The following is a 19,029-nucleotide window of genomic DNA, read 5'->3' on the forward strand; positions in this document are numbered from 1 at the left end:
GTGTCGCCTCACTGTTTTGAGCGATGCTTGTTCATATCTATGTAGAGCGAGCACAAGCGTGAGCGCGAGCAACAGGACACTGACTTTCGTTGCCTTAACAGCCACAGGTGTCGCTGTTAACAAGCAATTTCTGATTCTTACAAACAGTCCCTTTAAGAGAGCCTTACATGCTAATAACGAGTAAGTCTCCAAGTCAATTCATCTGCAACATGAAAACAGAAACAGTGAAGCCAAAGTTGAAGGAGCAAAAAAAGAAGCAAATTTTAATTTTCCAAGATTATCAACAGGAGAATCTTAGTGAGCATAATTTTACAACTACTAACATCCATCAGTGGGAAGAAATACAAAACGGTGCCAAACACTAACACACTTCAGTCCAATCAGCAATAAGTTAAACAAAGACTTTCATAGCGAAAAACATAGACGAGGAAAGAACTCAAAAAGTTACCGTCTAGTCACAGGACATGCACAAACTGTACTGTATATGTGTTGAGGAGCGATGGATGGATGAAGGGGTCATTTATTGTTTTTTTAATCTTCTTTAAAAGATTTTAAATATGTCAACAAACAGGTGCAGTAATAGTGATCTTAACCAGATGGGATGTAACAAACATAGAGCAAACCCATATTAATCTACACGATTCACATAGAAAGGGGGGTTTAAAATAATTTGTACAGGAAGATGAAGCACCTGCACAGTTCAAGTTGGCCAAAACATGACCAGGGTTGGTTAATAATTTATTAATATGGGATTAATATGAACATGTAAAATCGCTCGTTAGTAACACATTTTTCAGAAACATATTAAAATTGTTGTAGTTGTTTTTATTTCTCTCCGTCAGTCTGAGCACTTTTTTAGCATGTGCTCCGTCTCCAACAAGCATTTATGACGGGATGTTCAACCCATAGGTCAGAGGTAAGGTGGCTACAGTCTAGGGCTGCACAATTAATCGAAATTTCATGGAAATATGGCCTAATGCAATTTTCAAATCGCAGGATGAGGAGGAAATCACAATATTTCTTAAAGGCGAATTGTGTGTCAAAACACCATTTTAAATTTAATATTGTGGTGCTGCAGAGACGTCCTGGGCTAAACATCATATTCTACAGAATTAAGAAAACATCTTTGTTTGGTACAGATCCCCTCAAAAATTACACCATAATCATTTTAATATTTTTTTCAATGAAAATGAGGATAATGATGTAAAAATGATCATCTCCTCTAATATCGCAAGTCATATCGCAGTCGCAATCTTCAAAACAATCACAATTAGATACTTTTTCACATGATAACTACTACCGTTTTGACGATGATTTCTCAGCATCACGTGTTAATTCTCTCATAAGAAAATTAGATACTGATAAAAACATCACTAGTGCATCTAAAGCATGTGAAATGAAAATTTACAACACATGTAGGTGAAACTAAGACACAAAGTCACAAACGTTACCAAAGTTAGAGAACAAAGCAACTGTTCTAAGCTTGACATGATGCACTACTATTTGTGACTTTTTCTACGAGTTCAAGACTTTAGGGGAAGACAACAAGGTTACACTTGGGTCATCGTGTCTTAATAATTTATAATATATATATATATAAATATTTTTTTAAATAAATAATTTAAGAGCACGTATAACATGTAACCTTTCAAGTTGTAATCAGTGGGCTTTCCATAATGTTAAATATCTTTCACCACAGTCTAACATGGTGAAATCTATGATCAAGTTTCTCTTCGACACATTACTAAGATAGGATTTTAAAAGTTTTCATCATCCTTTGTACGGAGTAGTCGTGTCAGGTACTCCACAGGAAAACTGAAAACTCTTTACTGTGATAATCAAGTGCTTAAATTGTACATAATTAATCTCATTGTATGCATGTTTTTGACTTTGGGAATTATTTCCCTCTTGATTTGGCTTATTTGACGCTATATATGCTCAAGATGATCCCCGTCTGCTAGCTTCAGTGGCTTCAGGGTCAGCAGAGGAGAATGACAGCTTAATTCGTTTGTAAGCTGGTTATGGTGTTCACTTTCACTCTTTTGCACTACTAAAAAGATACATTTAGAAGAACAAAAACAAAATTGTCTCCCTATATTTCAGATCTTCGGAGTCCGCCTCCTCAGATCTGGAGACAAAGATGTTTTTCCTTTCATATTTTTAAAAGCTAATTCTACCACTTGTTCTTTGCAGACCACCTTGAGAAAGACCTGCCTTGAAAGACGGCCAACTAAACTAGCGTACATCACTGAATGCCTCAATGAAAACAGCCTTTATTTAGAAAACTTTCCAACTCAAAGCTGAGAAAGAAAAAGCGAATGATCCGTGGCTATGTAATCCTCATGTTTCATTTTGAGGGACAAACACCACAAGCACTTTTGAGTTCACTTGAATAGCCAAACAGTGTTTTCACACTCTTCTCTCCTGGATGCTTAGATGTGATCAAATGCAGAGCCTCAATTCACGCTTTGAGTTTAAAAAAGTTGCCATATCAACTGCTTCATGAGTTGTGTCCTCTTTTGTTTTCTCTCTCTCTCTCTCTCTCTCTCTCCAAGTCACAGAAGACGTCCTGTTGAGTTAGCTTGGAGGACATTTGTGTGAGACAACTTTTTCTCCATCTTTCTCAGCTTTTGGAGCAAGATTTCCCAACCATACCGCCTGGAGATCCCAGAGGGTTCAGGGGCACGCGAGGGACAAGATGACACAGTCGCCCCCCATCCCCCACTCCAGAATCGTTCGGACCTTCCACCCTCCTTGACCCATCGAAGGTCTCGCCTCTCCGACTGCGCTGCTCCGACAACGACAGCTTTTCTCCTTCGCCATGTCCTCGCGTGTGAGCAGCAGTGCCTTCTCTCCTCGTCTCTTGCTCTCTTCCTGTCCAGCTCTACTCCCAGTTTTGCTCTCACTCTTGTGATTGGTTGGTTTCTCACGGTCTCTCTCCTGTTACTTTCACACAGTGGTGCTTCGGTTGTAGCAGTGGAAAACGGGTATCCATGTTTGTTCTTTTTTGTTATTACCCAGATTAAAATACCATTGAACTAAGCTTCACACAGGCCTAGCTCCTTTCCAGCAACCTGTCAGACAAAACAAAATATATACACACACATTAATACTTGTTTGAGGAAATATTCATCAGTCCTTTCAACATATTAAAAGATTATTATTTAAAGGAATAGTTCCATGTTTGGGAAAATACCTTTCTTGCAGAGCGTTAAATGAGAAGATCGACGCCACTCTTATGTCCACACAGTAACTATGAGTTAGCTTAGTTTAGCACACAGACTGAAATCTGGAGGAAACAGCTAGCTAAGTACAAGGTTCCTACAGCTTAATATAAATAAAGACTTTTTAAGACTTTAATGCCACTCCGAATGAAATTTAAGACCAACTTTATAACCAAAATAAAAGAAAAAAAATCAATTACTTAGCATGGTGGAGACAAGGGTAGAACAGAACGGTGAAATACCTGCCGTCTGTTGGTGGGTGGACTTTGCAGTTTTGTGTTTCTCACTCTGCATGCTGCCTTGATTTCCATCGTACCGAGTTTGAACAACGTCCTGCACAAAATACGCCGTGCCTCGTATACTGTACATTGCCTGGTACCGGTTTCAGCCATGCCAGAAATCTTGATTTAATAGCCAATTTTCATTGAATTTGCACTTCCTCATATCGTCGCTAGCTAGCAGCCTGAGCATCTGCTCTGAACATCCCAGCCACAAACAAAAAGTGTTGTTGTTTCCACTATCCTGATCTGTGTGATGTTACTGCGAGAAGCATACTGTAAATTATTTAAATTATTTTAAAAATAGATGTTTGATTTTAAATTGCAATGTCAGAAAAACCCCCAATAACATCCTATTTCCCATGTATTAGCATTGTTAAGAATTTTGAATGATTGATTTAAGACATTTTAATACCAATGAAGGCCTTATTTTTAGATAAATGAATTAAATGCCTTTTAAGACTTTTCAAAGATCCATGGAAACCCTGTAGGTAATCAAATCCACCGACCAGCATTTTTAAAGCTCACTTATTAACACATTATATCACATTTGTTTAATACTATTTCTGGAACAGGCTAACTGTTTCTCTTTAGCTCCGTTTCGACCGCAGGTACTTTCCCCTGTACTTTCCCTCCAAATTAAGTCCCGGGGACATTTTACCCCCCAAAAAGGCCCTGGTCGGGGGGGAAGTATTTTCTGAAAGTACAGGAACTTTCGAGGTGGGTTTGCATGGATGACTGTCGCTGATCTGTGAAACCCACAGCACCGCTGCTTCTCGTGTACCGCTTCATTTATAAGACAAGGAAGTACTCTAGTATTGATTTAGGACCATTTTAGGACGAGGGGAGGGCATTTCTCTTTGTTTGATAACATTAAAAGTAAAGTTAGGCTCTGCTGTCGGCTTACCGACTCATTTTAAAAAAGACAAAAAGAAAAAGAGAGCGATCGCGGACAGCGCAGTGTCGTGAAATGAGAGAATAAAAATTATTTTCTGATTGTTTCACAACGATAACATTATAAAGCACAAAAAAATAAACATCAATCGCTCAACAGATAATTTACTGTCGAGATAAATGCTCAGCCCTCGTCCCATGATGTTATGTTGCTTTTTCATATGTCAGCGGAATCATTTTCCTAATCCTCGCAGGTCTTCAGACCGCGGTGGAAATGCAGACAACAATGGGCTAAACTTCTTGGTGAAAACCCGGTTTCTGTTTCCAGTCTTTATGCTAAGCTAAACAGACAGGTAGATGGAGTACTTAATCACAAAGAGAAATTGCACTGTATCAGTAGCCTAAGCACATAGTGGTATCAGCGCTCTCATCTAGTTAACTCTTGGCAAGGAGGTGAATAAGCATGTTTCCCAAAATGTCAAACTACTCCTTTAATGTCAATTAATCCTCTTAGTTTTACTCCACAGTGGTAGTACTTACAGTCTAGTACTGGGACAGTCCAGTCACTCCGTGTTGGTAGGCCCGCTCCCCCTGGTAGGTGGAGTCCTGGGACAAAGCCACATCAATCTGGGACTTGAATTCGTCTCCTAGGTAACTGTCCTATAATGGGACAAACAAAAAGTGAAAGAGGCCAGTCAACAGTTACTCCTTTATTTCTTTCCAGGCAGAAAAGGAATAAGTGGGTTTTGGACAAGATGAAGAAGTCTTTACTTGAAGAGGAAACCTGGACAAACACGTGGAATATATGTGCTAACAGCCCTGGCACTGGCTACTAATTGCTATGAATAAACAGACTACAAAAAGCTAGCTTCATAAAGTGCACCTACTTAGCACTTAATAATAAAATCTCTTAAATACCAAATTGAAAATTAAGATTTATTCCCAATGGATGACAGCTCAGTGAACAAACCTGTGAGAGTTCAGGCTGGGAAAGGCCAGGCTGGCTCATCTGGGACGGCTGGCTCATGTTGATGTAGCCCTGCGTCAGAGGCCCCTGAGAGAAGGGCTGGGAGCCCAGGTCCTGGCTGGCCTGGCTGCCGCTCATGTGGCCTCCATGCCGGTCTCCTCCTCCATTCCCTCCGCTGTGGTTCCCCATGTTGCCGCGATTTCTTTGGCGCCCACCTCGAGTCCCGCCGCCTCCTCCACCGCCTGCCTTGCCTTTCATACCTCCACCGCGACCTGGAGGGACGATATGTGTGTTATAAGTGTTTCATAGCAACATGTAGGCCTTTAACAACTCCACACTTTAGCATGACGCCACAGTTTTATGTCTGACTCACCTGCTGAGGGTCCATTGAGCTGTCCCATGTACCCGGGTGGAGGTATGGGGGGCATCACAAGGTTGAAGGGGATGGGGATGTTCAGGGAAGTCATGGGACCGGGGCCTGTGCCGATCATACCGATCTGGTCATGGGTCTGGAAATACATGTTGGACGAACGTCCTGTAGTGGAAAGAAGTACTTTTAAATGATATGACGGCGTGCGGAGCTAGTCTTGTCACACATGTCCGTACACATGACTCTTGTTTTTGTATCAGAGATGCTTTAGTAAGCACATCCAAGCTGTTTGCAATGAACTACCAAAGCAGATGCGGTACATGTCCTTTATAATAGCGTTTGTTAGTAAGAAATTGTCTTACATTTGAAATAAAAATCAGTGTGTTGTTAATAGCTTCTCACCGTTGCTGCTGCGATCATAAACAGATCCAGGAATGAGGGCCTCCCTGGCATCATACATGGCTGTGCTCATGAATCGACCCCCCTGAAAAAACAAAATAAAAGAACACAGCGATGCTATTTTGAGTGTTTTTGGGACATGCCTCATTATATCTTGCATGTACACTGATTTATTACCCTGTTTTCTTTAAACTACTTGTCCTAAGTGCAGAAGTAAATTTTGAATTGCATCCTACATCCTTCACATGCCCTACCCGAAAATAACTAATTCATGACCCAGTTAAGAAACCCTTATTTCAGCGTTCTACACACACACACACACACACTGCACTCACAGGGTTGATGGTGTTGACAAGCTTGCGGGGCTTGCTGAATTGCATGAGGCTCTCCCTCAGGTTGTTAAGGGGCCCTTCGACCAGGACCTTCTGCTCCTTGTAGTAGTTCAACAGGTGGTTCCACAGAGGCTGCTTGGACAGGGCCTTGGGGTTTCCCACAATAATCACACCATACCTACGTGACATTAGCACAAGATGACTTAATGATTATACGTTATAGTTAAGGAGGCGTAGGAATAACAGTAATGACCATAGCGTAGAAGAACGTTCAATATGCCAAAAAATGCAAAATGCAGAGAGTTTTACCTGGCCCTAGTGAGCGCCACATTGAGACGTCTGGGATCATTGAGGAAGCCGATGCCCTGGTGCTCATTGGCCCTCACACAGGACAGGATGATGAAGTCCTTCTCTCTGCCTTGAAAGGCATCCACACTGGCTATTTCCACCTCCTACAGGAAAAATAAAGAGAAATCAGTGGTAAGAAACTGACTGGTCAGTTATGATAATACTAATTCTAAGAAATAACTTCGCAAATATGATACTGTTTAATGTAAATGGCTACAAACTACAGGGTTTTGGAGCAGAATCTTTTAATAATCAGTGCGATCCGATACTATTTACATAGCAGCAGAATATATGCAATGCTGATAAAATATGTATCTAGCACACTGAAATAACAGCTGTAGCCAACTCAATATGGCCCACTTTATTTTTCACAAGCTACTTGATCCAAATACTGAAGGTCCTTCAAAACTATCAAGCTGATTTATTGATATGATATGAATGAACGGTTGACTGGTTGAAAGCGGCTGCTGAAACGCGACGCTATTCGCAAGAAGACGTATCACTCTGATAGAGTTGTTGGACCAACAAAAACACTCACGGTTGTACAGTCACAGTGGTCACAACAAAAATAAAGTGGTGAAAATATTCTAAATATAGCGTACACTTCAACTGACATTGATTTTTTTAGGTGAGCCTTTATTTTAGGTGGGTAAAATACATTTTGCTGCTTCCCCCCTTATGGTCTTATGCCGTACTCCTGTCTGTTTCTCAAAAGGTAATAGGTAATAAACTCACTATGTATAAGTATCTAACCTCATTCAACCCCACTGCAAAATTATGACCTATCCCTTTAAAGTGACAGTCAGCACCATCTAAAAACAAGAAATTGCTACCTGAATGTACACTGCTCTTACTAATGGGAAACAGAGTGTTACAAAGTCGGAGCTAAGCAAGTATTTTGAAAACCTTCAGATCAGAATTCAGACAGTGCCCAAATAACTTTTCAAATTCACACACTATAATTTTCACTCGCATATGGAGCCAAATGCTTGAACTTTTTCTGATGAAAAGCACAACACAGCATTTAAAATGCAAAAACATATTTGCAACTTTACCTGGTAGAGTTTGGTATGGAGGGAGCCACTGAACTGCATGTACTGGACCAGGTAGGACCGCTGTCCCTCGTAGGGGGTAATGATGCCAATCTGATTGGGTTTTGCTCCGGCCTTCAGCAACCTTGTGGTTATTTTCTCCACATTGGCTGCCTCAGTCCTGCACAGACAAGTAGGGTGATTACATGACAAGACAACATTGTATATAATTAAACATGGCATTTAAACTATGCATGACTGAAACACTGTACAGAAAGTCATGTGATATCTCTTAAGACAAAGTGATGTATGGTGCCATCATTGGCTGCATGTGTATGAGCCAAGGGTTGAAGTGACTTGGGAAAATGTTGAGTTACAACAGAACTGTCAAATGTTAATGCTATTTTTATGTTTACTGCTTAATATAAAATTGCAGGACAAACACAAATATCAGGTCAATATAATGATCAAGAAAGTTGAAACCTGTTGAGATAGGATGTTCCAGAGCTGGCTATTTCCTCTTGGCCTTGGGTGACATAAAAGTACATTGGCTTGTCAGGCTGCGGCCACTGGAAGTCAAAGCCTTTCCTCACACGGTCCGCTGGAGAAGAGACAAACAATCAGATAAGACTCAGGACCAGTGTAGCTAGTACACGGACTAAAGTGGAATAAGCCCGACAGGCCTCATGTGCAGCTAAGTATTACAAATTACAAAAAAACACTTTGATGGACACAAACAGAAAAAAGTAAAATATAACAAGCGGCCTGGAAAAACATGTGAGGTAAATATGCCTCATATGTTCTCCACAAACTCTCTAAATAGATTTATGGCTATTAAAAAAGGTCTCACATGGTCATAGGATAATAAAGGTGTTTTTTAAACTGTCTACTGTTTGGGGAAATGTATAAGAGCAGCGTCATGTTATTCAAGAGCATTTAGCTGCACGCTGAAGCCTGGGAAGGAATTTCAAGGGCAATTTAAGGCCCTGATTAGACAGAGCACCACACTGTCTCGGTTGTTGAAGCCTACAGTTAAAAATGTTTTTTGTATTGTTGCTAGGCAACCACCAAATCACCTGTCCTTAGCCTCTGCATTCCTCCTCTAACAGCACAGGGTGAAAAGGATGTTAGCTAACAGCTAGTCAGTTGCTTAACATTAGAAAGTAGTTTAGGCTACAATTTGTTCAAATATGTCTAGCAGCTTTGCCTAGGCCGACATTGAGCTAATGTTAGATTAACACAATCCACTTGTTGTCGTCGCCGCCACTGAAGGCACACCTCTCAATTCATCCGATTGGACAATGGAAAAAAATGCAAATGACGTTTGGCACTTTTCTGCTCTGAATTGGAAGTTTCTTTCCAGCTTGAGACGTTCAGGGAGCTCCTGCAAAAACGTGAGGCGCTCAGCAACGCAAAAGCTGCGAGCAAACTTCACTCTCATTGAAAACAATTACAAAAAAGCCGCCCCAGGCTGCAAAAAAGTGCTCAGTCTGATCAGGGCCTAAGTGGCTATAAAAGGGAAAGCCAAGTAATCGAGCTTCACAAAATGAATTCTAACAAAACGGTTGTTTTCATCTTACCAGCAGTGACTCCGTTCTGCAGCGAGCCCTCATAGAAGATGTTGGAGGGGAAGGCGCTGAGGGCCGGGTGCATGCGGTATTGGACCTGCAGACGGATTGGCCGGATCCCCAAAACCACCAGACGCTCAAACAGAGACTGGGACAGACCTGCTTTAGCTGCCTTCTTACACATCACCACAGGGCCCAGCTGGCAGTGATCACCCACCAGAATCAACTACGGAGCAAAAGTCATCAAGACAAAATAAATAACTGTGGACACCATAGACCCAAAAACTGTAGAATGAGAGCCGTTTAAGCAGATAGTTGAAGCCACAGAATGTTCAGATGTACTTTCACTCATGAAGCTCCTACCTGTTTGGCCCCCAGGACGACAGGCACCATGCACTCTGGTTCGGTGGCCTGGGTGCTCTCATCAATCAGGATTGAGCGGAACTGCATCTTGGCCAGACGAGGATCCCCCGCCCCAACACAGGTAGAGCAGATCACATCGGCATTCTGGGAAAGAGCGAAGGAATAAAGTAGACATGTTTATGACCGGTAATATATTATTTGTTGCAAAAGATTTTTATAAACCATTACCCTGATACATAATCTTTTCAGTGGGCCTTAACGGATTAGCATAAAAACATTCGGCACTTGAAAATAACCATTAAATTTCAATTGATGTAATGTCACAAACAATATTTAGTAGCACTTTTAGTTCAGTAAGACCAGTCTTCATACCATAAGCAGCTCCCTTTCAGCGGTGCGTCTCAGAGCTCTGTAGCGCTTCTCGTCTGAGGAGGACAGCTCTCCAGTCTCGTCCTTCAGCTGCTGGAGCTTCTGAAGTTCTGGCATACTGCAGGTATGAATCATTTCAATACAGTGTGAGTTCAACGGTGTGCTTGTGACTGATATCTTATTATTATTAATCATAGCCAGTTATGTGTTACCTGTCCATGTTACGGGTCTGGTTGTGCAGAGCCAGGAAGGACACAGGCGAGTCGATGGCCTCCCTGCTCTTGGCACACAGCCTCACAACCTTGAGACCTGTCTGGTGGATCTTCTCTGTCAGCTGGTCGACAGCAATGTTACTGGGAGCACACACCAGCACCGGCCTGGAGGGACAGAAGTTACTACATTGTTTTAGGGACCATAACACAGCCAAGCCATTCTTTAAGAACATTTATTAGAATTAATATAATACCAATCAAGGAAAAAACCTTGAATAGAATATCCTAAAAGACAGATGTTCCTTTTAAAGTAGAGTAAATAGTCACATTCAAACCAAATGTTATTATCATAGCACCAGCCCATACATACAAAATAGAGCTGCAACGATTAATCGCTTAGTTGTCAACTATTAAATGAATCGCCAACTATTTTGATAATTGGTTAATCGGTTTGAGTCATTTTTAAGATTCGAGCTTCTTAAATGTGAATATTTTCTGGTTTCTTTACTCCTCTATGACAGTAAACTGAATATCTTTGAGTTATGTGGACAAAACAAGACATTGTACGACATCGTCTTGGGCTTTGGGAAACACTGATCAACATTTTTAACCATTTTCTGACATTTTATAGACCAAACAACAAATCAATAATTGAGAACAGATTAATCGACAATGAAAATAATCATTAGTTGCAGCCCGAATACAAAATACAGACAAAGTAATAAAACGACTTTTGCATGCGTCTTACCCGTTGCCCTGTCTGGCCAGGTGGTAGACGATGGTGGCAGAGGTTACCGTCTTCCCTGTTCCAGGAGGACCCTGGATCAGACTGAGAGGACGCTGCAGCACTGTCTTCACAGCATACACCTGCATTACAACAAACCACATTTATGTGAGCTCTGGGGACGCAACACCTAAAATGCTTCTTCCATTCACTGTATGAAAGAGTTATACTCCTTGGATATGAGTGTGTATGATCTCTGTTGTTGGTGTGATCTGTAATGTAGGGTAGGTCATAGGTATAATTTTCTGATTATATATTGGAAAAATCTCTCTAACTCACCTGTGAGTGGTTGAGGTCAGGCAGGCCTTGAGCGGTGAAGCGTTTGGGCAGCTGGCACTTGATGACCACGTCCTCTACCTCGTGTCCCAGCAGCTTGTGGTAGATGTAACCAGACACTGAAGTCTCATCCACAGCAAACGTCTTCAGGGCGCTCTGCATCCTGGATGATGAAGACAGGGACATCAAGATAAAGTTGTTTTAATTAATGTATTAATTTACTGTTTCAAAGACATTCTTCATTCCCAATGGTGTGTAAAATATTACTTGAGCTTAACTGATACATAAAGTTGGGTTTCAGTCCTTGCTCACACATATCACAGCAAGAGACAACAGTGTCTTGTGAATACCTGTCAAAGGAAGTGGACTTCCACACAAAGTCCACCTGAAAGTTGTGTGGGATCTCCACTGGAGCCCCGGCACTGCTCCTTAGCTCTATGGCAATTTCATCACCATAGTCTGGTACAGTAAGTCAAGGAAGAGGTAGAATATGTGAACATAATACTACTTCTAAATATAGAATTTGCTTTAAAAAAAACCCCACTGAGGACTGTAGAGGAAGACACACGTTTGCAGACGTTGTTGTAGTTTCCTACAGCTGCCACTAGATGCTACTGAAGACTAGTTTTACTGAGAGCACGTTTAAGTGAAGCTCAAGGGGCCTCCTTGCCTGTGGCACGCTTTGGCCAAAGTGATGAATATGTGAATTTCAGATAATATGGGTCTATTGAAACAGTCATAAGGATACTATCAGGGACTTTGATGACATGTCCAATGCCTTTCCAGGGAGGGGCCAGGTCTCCTTTGTACCTCAGGCAAATTTCATCTCCCTGCATCAGTCGCATATCTACAGGACAGCAGATGAGATGGACAAAAAAAGATAACTCCATTAAGTAGACATCACTACATAGAGTAAAAGGCACAATTTAAAAATAATTTTGATACACCGTTTTGAGTGAAAGCCACACATATAAATATTTAAATTACATTGAAATGTCAATATTTGGGTTTTTTTTTGTCACTTATTCGAAGATCAAAAATATCACTCATAGACAAAGCATGATGATGATAACAATGAAAGACTGAACATACCCGAGTCTGTCTTGGGAAGAGTGAAATAAGCAATCCTCTTTTTATTTAGACCCAAGTCCCATCTGACTGTAATGTTGTCTTGAGTCTGTAAGGAAGCAACATTAAGAGATATTTCTAATACTTCAATGGCAGCAGAAACAACTTTTAAGTCAAAATTACAAACTACTTAACAAAAGTGCAGTTTTTGGAAAAAGCTCAATATCAACTGAAACAAAGTAATTCACCATGCCTTTCAGTACAACTACAAAAACACCCTGATCTCCATTAACTCCAGCATTAGAGAATAAACTAAATTCAACTGAATTAGTTTGTTGATTTGTTCAAATGTAAAATTACTAATTGACAATTTTGACAATCTTTGACAACATACAAAAGACAAATGTTTTTTAATTCACAATTTTCTATTTTTTTTTCTACCTGAGACTCTTTGAGTTTCTTGTCATAGTCAGCCTCCAGCTTCACAAGAGGACCAAAGATGTTCTGGTACTGGTAGGCGTCCTCATAGCGGAGCAGCACATGTTGGGGCTCCTCGTCCACACCAGGCTTCTCCAAGTCCTCCAAGGTCGCAGTGGGATTTTCCTGCCAGAAGGAAACACACGATCACAAGTTCAAAATATGGATAGACGTTGAGTTGAATGTTCTCTATCAATACGCTCAAATCTCCTGAATTCCAACATGGAGAGATTCACACATCATGTCCTTTTCACAAAAGATATTTTGACATGTAGCAAAAGCACAGGTATAAATAACAAATTGAATGGTGGCTGAATTTCATTTAGCTGTTTGAGTTTCAGGGTCTTGGTGCCTGCTGGCCTTTTTTATAGAACAGAGCCATTGTTAATGTTATTAGTAAAACCTGTGCTTTTACTACTATGACTAGTTAAAATGTCTGCTGTAAAAAAGGCCAATGAGCCCACAGAAAAGTAATATATAAAAAAATTGTTAGGTATGCGTGACTTTGTAACAGGAAACTATTAAAAAAAATAAAAACACAGGCATGAAACAGGGAGGGAAACTGTGAAAAATAGCTCAGCATACTTGCAGTCAAGGTATTTGCATCACACCCTAATTATATCTGGTTAACTGTACAGATAAGCCCAACCCGTGCTTAAATTCAAGTTATGTGAGTTTAGAATATTTACATAGTACAATGGCGGGCGTGTGCCACCACAGTTGAATTGACATACCTTCCAGAGCTCCTCCAGCTTGTTGATCTGCTGGGCGGTGATCTGACGAGCCCTGAGCTGCTCCTGCTCTGACGGGATTTTCACCAGCCAGGACAGGAAGCAGCGATCCTGGATGAGAGGCTGCCACTGTGAGCTGTCCCAGTTGATGTCCTTCAGGCTGCTCTGACTGGCACATGGCTGCCTGTATTACAACCAAAACACAAATGTCAAACAATAACTGTGAAATTCTTTGATTGCCCCTCCATCAGCAGGAAGGTCAGTGTGCATGTCAGCTACATAATAAACAGCCTTACCTGCACAGTAACACCACTACTGAGTCGGCTTTGGCGGGGATGAAGCCCAGAAGGAAGACGTTGCGACAGCCACAGTTATAACACTCCAGTACTGTTTCCCCCAGAGGGCCGTCTTTATGCAGGGTCACCTCCTTGGACTTTGCTCTCACCAGGTGGTTTACAATGTGGCTAAAAGTGAAGACAATGACAGTTAATGCACCAGAAGGTGAATTAACCTCAAATCATAACATGGCAAACTCAAGCCCAACAGGCAACAACAATTGTCAGTGTGCTGACTTGACTATGACTTGACCCAAACTGCATGTGATTATCATAAAGTGGGCATGTCTGTAAAGTAGCTTAATTGGCCCTTAAAAGTCGGTAAACATAATTCATTTAAATTATGTTTTTAACTCCATAACCAAACACACAAAAACTGTCCATTTATGACCGAGGCTTTTGAACACAACAAAGACTCATTATTACAGCCACTTTGTACTGTACTCCTGCTATGATGATATTGTCCCTGTAAAATGATCCTCTCCCAGTTCATTTAGCTGAGTACACCAACGAGAAGGGTCAATAAAAACCTGATAAGTCACTGTCTATCTTACCTGCCGGATGTGTTTCCACGGCCATTGCAAAACCACTTCTTGCTGGTATTGCAGTAGACGACACAGGCTGGATCGTGAATACCACAGTAACTAAAATAGAAAAGAGTCAAAATTAAAAAAAGAAATACAAAACATTACTGTTAAGAGCATGGACTTGTTAAAACTTTAGCATGCAAGAGAACTAAACAAGAAAAATAAGCACATAACTTGAAATAAACTGTCATTGACTAAAATTTGGATTATACGGCTGGATGTCCGGTGCTTTACTGATGCAAAAAAAAATCTAAATGACACAACAATCAATCTTATAGTTGTTTTATAATGGTCTACAGCAATAGCATACACACAATAAAGTAATTTCTTTTTGCCATTTTCGGTAATAAACAACTTAGAGTGACTTGCACGGTGATGGGATAGACTTTGAAAATATTGTATATTTAATATGCAAGTTAACCATTCTATAGTTTTTCCACCAGATTAATGTTTATTTTTTTTACTGTAAATTGTCCTGCCCAGTAAATTTATTGGTCGCAATTGTTTAAAAAAAAACAAAGGCAACATTATTAAAAATGTTTATTTATGTTATGGGTTGTAAAAAGAAAATTATGTATCCAGGTTGTATGCAGATTTGAATTAATATACCACTTGATAAACAAAATATATATATACTTCATGAGTTGTGCTATAGCCTGTCAAACAGTAATGGATCTGGCTGCATGCCTAAAAAACCCAGAATCAAACTGTATGTTGCTGACGGGTATCAAAGTTTATATAAAAATATTGGTGGCGAGAAAATAGCGGCCCTCATTCTCGGTTCAACAGTAAAAAGTATTAAAAACATTTGAATCTGCAACTGATCTGCTGGTGAAAGATATGGTGATACATCACTTTTTATAGAAACAAACTGACCAGCTAGGCAACTGAAAACGTCTGGGATGTCAGACATACTCAACAGGACTGTTTTAGCACAGCCAAGCTAACGGCTGTCAGACAATTTGTGTTAGTTAGACAGCATACGAGCTGAGATAACAGTGATTAACAATAGTTGACATTGGACATGATACAAGATGTTCTGATGATTTGGCTTATGTGCCATCTGTGGAGTGACTGAGTGTGTGTCTGTAGAGAAGCGTTTGTGTGATGCCCACAAGGGACAGTAAACCACTGAAGTTAAGTGGACAAGATGGACAGAAATCAGCTAATTGAGATTTCTTATGTTCGCTCAGTGGCTGAGAATGAGGGGAAAAGTATCTGCTTTGATTTTGCTCAGATTGACACATTTTATGTGTGTTTACCGCAGGTTTTCTTTTTATGTTTACTTTTGTACCAGATATACTGTCTGTGAATTATAGATTTTCAGACATTATGGTCAACAAAAAAAAGCCCACAACCCACAGAGACTCAAATGAGTATAAAGAAGGGGGCTGTATATTAGAGGTGTAAAAAAATATTATATATATTGCGATATTATGTTAAGTGATACTGTATCGATTCTCAGTAACACTGTATAGATTTTTAATTAATAGTTTACATACATTATGCATACATGATTTCTTTCCACTCTGATGACAGCTGTGTGTGGCACCAGTCACATTTGGTCTGGTCCTTTACCTGCAGGCATGTAGAGGAAGATCCTTGGTGTAGTAGGTATCCTCCTCATCCTCCTCAAAGTTCAACTCTGCAAGCAGCTGACTGGCTTTTACCACAGGGTCATCTCCATTCTGTAGCAAGCCGTCAGGGCCATTGACCTGAGGAGACAGATTAAATAACAATGAAGGATATATATATACATATATATATATACACACACACACACACACACACATGCATATATATATATATATAAATAAGAGTATTGGAATACACTATAAATATACCTGACTACTACAATTAGCATTAAAAAAAATCTAAATTATAAACATAGAATAACCCACTATATACATTAGCAAGTGTGCAATAACATACTATATACATTAGCAAAATGTGCAAGTTACACTGTTTTGTTCTTCAAGAAAAAAATTAATTGAGGTATTAAATGTGCAAATGTAGCTGTGCAAAATTCAACATGTGCAAGATTATTACAGGACTAAAATAGGATGGAGTCTGGTTGAGAGAGAAACTGGACAGCCAACAAGATACATAAAAATATATATGGACATTTATTCATCTTACAGTCTTCTTGCTATCTCTCAAATCAACAACAACAGTTTGTTGACAGCAATATTATATCACTGTATGCAACCAATTGTATCTACTGTTTGTTGTTGTCAGTTGATACTGTAAGTATTTAGTATATACATATATATATACGAGCTAGTTAATTATATATAAAAATAAAAAAATCCCTATCACTCTTATTTTGTGAGGTATTAAATGTGCAAAATTCAACATGTGCAAGATTATTACAAGACTAAAACAGGAGTCTGGTTGAGACAGAAACTGGACAGCCAAAGAGATACATAAAGCTGCATTTATTTATCTTGCAGCCTTGCTTGCTATCTGTCACAACAACAACAACACTGGTTGCTGGTGACAGCAACATCATATCACTGTATGCAACCACTTGTTTGTTGTTGTCAGTGGATACTGTGAGTATTTAGTATATATAAGAGCGAGTAACGTTAATTATAAATATAAATAAAAATAAAAATCCCCATCACTCTTATTTTGCATGTCAATACAGTCCTCCTTTGACATGCCAGCTGTGTCAGCATGCTAACTGAGCTGTCAGCTGCTGGCTAACTGTGCTAAGCTAGGTAGCTTAGCATGCTAGATAGCTTAGCAGGCTAGCAGCCAATTAGCGGTTTAGCAGCCTAGTAACGGACAGAGTCTGTCATCCCGCTAACCGGAGCTAGCCATGCTGTCAACACGGGAGAAGACCTCGAGCTGTGACAGATAACGCCCACTCACCTGGTGGTCTAGCTGGCTCTGGGTGTGGCCTTGGGTCTGGGTCTGTGTCTGGGTCTGGCTCGGCAGGGTGAAGTCGGTGAAGTCGTACTCGGATCCCTGAGTGTCCGCTCCTCCTCCCAGCAGCTCCGCTTCCTCCGTGTCCAGGAACGTTAGAGTCTGAGAGCTCGGCCCGTACGCCTCCACACTCATGTTGTTTACCGTCTTATTAACGGGAGTTATTCACCGGTTCAGACGAATAATAATAATCCACCAACTGTTGCTGTTGCAGGAGAATAACCGAGACACCAGGATACTGATGAGATAATATACAAACAGTGGTGGGAGAGATAGAGAGAGCCTCGACCACGGCCGCATTCCGTTTCTCTTCTCCCCCCGCACGTTTCCTCTCCTCACCTGCAGGAAAGGGAAGGAGACAAGGAGACATACGTGAGGAGAATTTAATCTGGGACTATGATTTCTTAAATGGTCTTAAAAGATCCCTCTCTGTCATTTAATTTGTCTAACCAAGAAGAAATCAGATCAAGATTCAAGATTCACTTTATTGTCATTTCACTGAGTATTTGCATACACAGAAGGAAACGAAATATTGTTTCTCCCAGCTCCCGTCAGTGCATTGAAAAGGATAGAATAAATAAGTATTAAAATTAACATACCTAAAAAATAACAATAAAAGAATAAAATAAGTAAACGTTTCAGACACAGTTTCATACAATTTGCAGTCATGCACCCAATTTGCAGTCGTGTTTAGCAGCAGAGAAAAGTGCATTTATGTCCATAGTAAAGTGCTGTTTGCATTACTGTTCCAAAAATTGTCTTTGACATGTGACTATCTTTAAAAACAGTGTCTGTGTTAATGCTGGGGGGTTGGATGTGAGTGTGTGTGTGTAAGGGGAGGGGACACAGTCCATTTACAAACCTAACCGCTTGTGGGAAGAAGCTGTTCAGCATCCTGCTGGACCTGCAGCAGATGCTCCTGTACCTCTTCCCAGACGGCAGGAGGGAGAACAGGCCGTGAGAAGGGTGGTGAGGGTCCTTGATGATGGAGAATAAGGATGCACCGATAACGGATCAGATATCGGGCCGATACTGACTCAAATATCTATTAATTTCAATTATATGTTATATACTATACATTATATACTATAACTTTAATTCCTGTTTAAGTTTTGAGCAATTAATTAAACACTGGTATCGGATCGGTACTCGGTATCGGCCCATAAACAAAGGCCAGGTATTGCTGTCGGTATCGAGACTGAAAAAGTTGGATCGGTGCATCCCTATTAAGAAATAACAACAAATGTGTGAGATATGAAACATATTTAAAGCTTTTTCATATTTAATTCTATTTTATTGGTTTATTTGACAGTCAATGCTTAGTGATAAACAGAAAAAAAACTGTAAATGATGCGGAGTTAGACTAGAAGCCATAATTCTTCTAATTTTCATCTGTTGTCCCTGCAGATTTAAAAAAAGGCAAGTTAAAAATAGAATAAAATGATATAGGCCTAAATTAGAAAATGTATACACAACATATTAAAT

The 19,029-nt window shown here is 40.2% G+C and overlaps 1 protein-coding gene and 1 long non-coding RNA gene across 2 annotated transcripts; one reads left to right on the forward strand and one right to left on the reverse strand.

The window, feature by feature from the left end:
* Positions 1-378: 378 nt before the first annotated feature.
* Positions 379-11,437, forward strand: LOC119498738. The gene is made up of 3 exons (XR_005209180.1): positions 379-515; positions 4,754-4,758; positions 11,426-11,437. It is a non-coding gene; the product is annotated as an uncharacterized LOC119498738 (long non-coding RNA).
* On the reverse strand, positions 2,534-17,818 carry LOC119498737 (regulator of nonsense transcripts 1-like). The gene is made up of 24 exons (XM_037787786.1): positions 17,491-17,818; positions 16,192-16,328; positions 14,581-14,670; positions 13,988-14,155; positions 13,695-13,875; positions 12,925-13,086; positions 12,508-12,592; positions 12,164-12,262; positions 11,766-11,874; positions 11,419-11,578; positions 11,104-11,222; positions 10,356-10,520; positions 10,147-10,261; positions 9,775-9,918; positions 9,424-9,637; positions 8,327-8,444; positions 7,868-8,024; positions 6,774-6,916; positions 6,468-6,642; positions 6,136-6,217; positions 5,737-5,898; positions 5,367-5,635; positions 4,937-5,056; positions 2,534-3,074 (listed from the first exon to the last, which is right to left on the reverse strand). Exons 1-23 carry the CDS (start codon positions 17,677-17,679, stop codon positions 4,940-4,942), a joined length of 3,360 nt encoding a protein of 1,119 aa, XP_037643714.1. The 5' UTR covers positions 17,680-17,818; the 3' UTR covers positions 2,534-3,074; positions 4,937-4,939.
* Positions 17,819-19,029: the final 1,211 nt, after the last annotated feature.

The sequence above is a fragment of the Sebastes umbrosus genome, chromosome 12 (genome assembly GCF_015220745.1).
Source record: "Sebastes umbrosus isolate fSebUmb1 chromosome 12, fSebUmb1.pri, whole genome shotgun sequence".
Classification (NCBI taxonomy): domain Eukaryota; kingdom Metazoa; phylum Chordata; class Actinopteri; order Perciformes; family Sebastidae; genus Sebastes; species Sebastes umbrosus.

What these genes read in the sequence shown, in the direction of transcription:
- LOC119498737 (XM_037787786.1), bottom strand. Translation starts at nt 17,679, where the DNA reads ATGAGTGTGGAGGCGTACGGGCCGAGCTCTCAGACTCTAACGTTCCTG. An exon ending in TCTTCCCAAGACAGACTCGG is followed by an intron (nt 12,263 to 12,507) that starts GTATGTTCAGTC and finishes GCTGTCCTGTAG; the next exon opens with ATATGCGACTGATGCAGGGA. An exon ending in CCCAGCCTGAACTCTCACAG is followed by an intron (nt 5,057 to 5,366) that starts GTTTGTTCACTG and finishes GTCCCATTATAG; the next exon opens with GACAGTTACCTAGGAGACGA.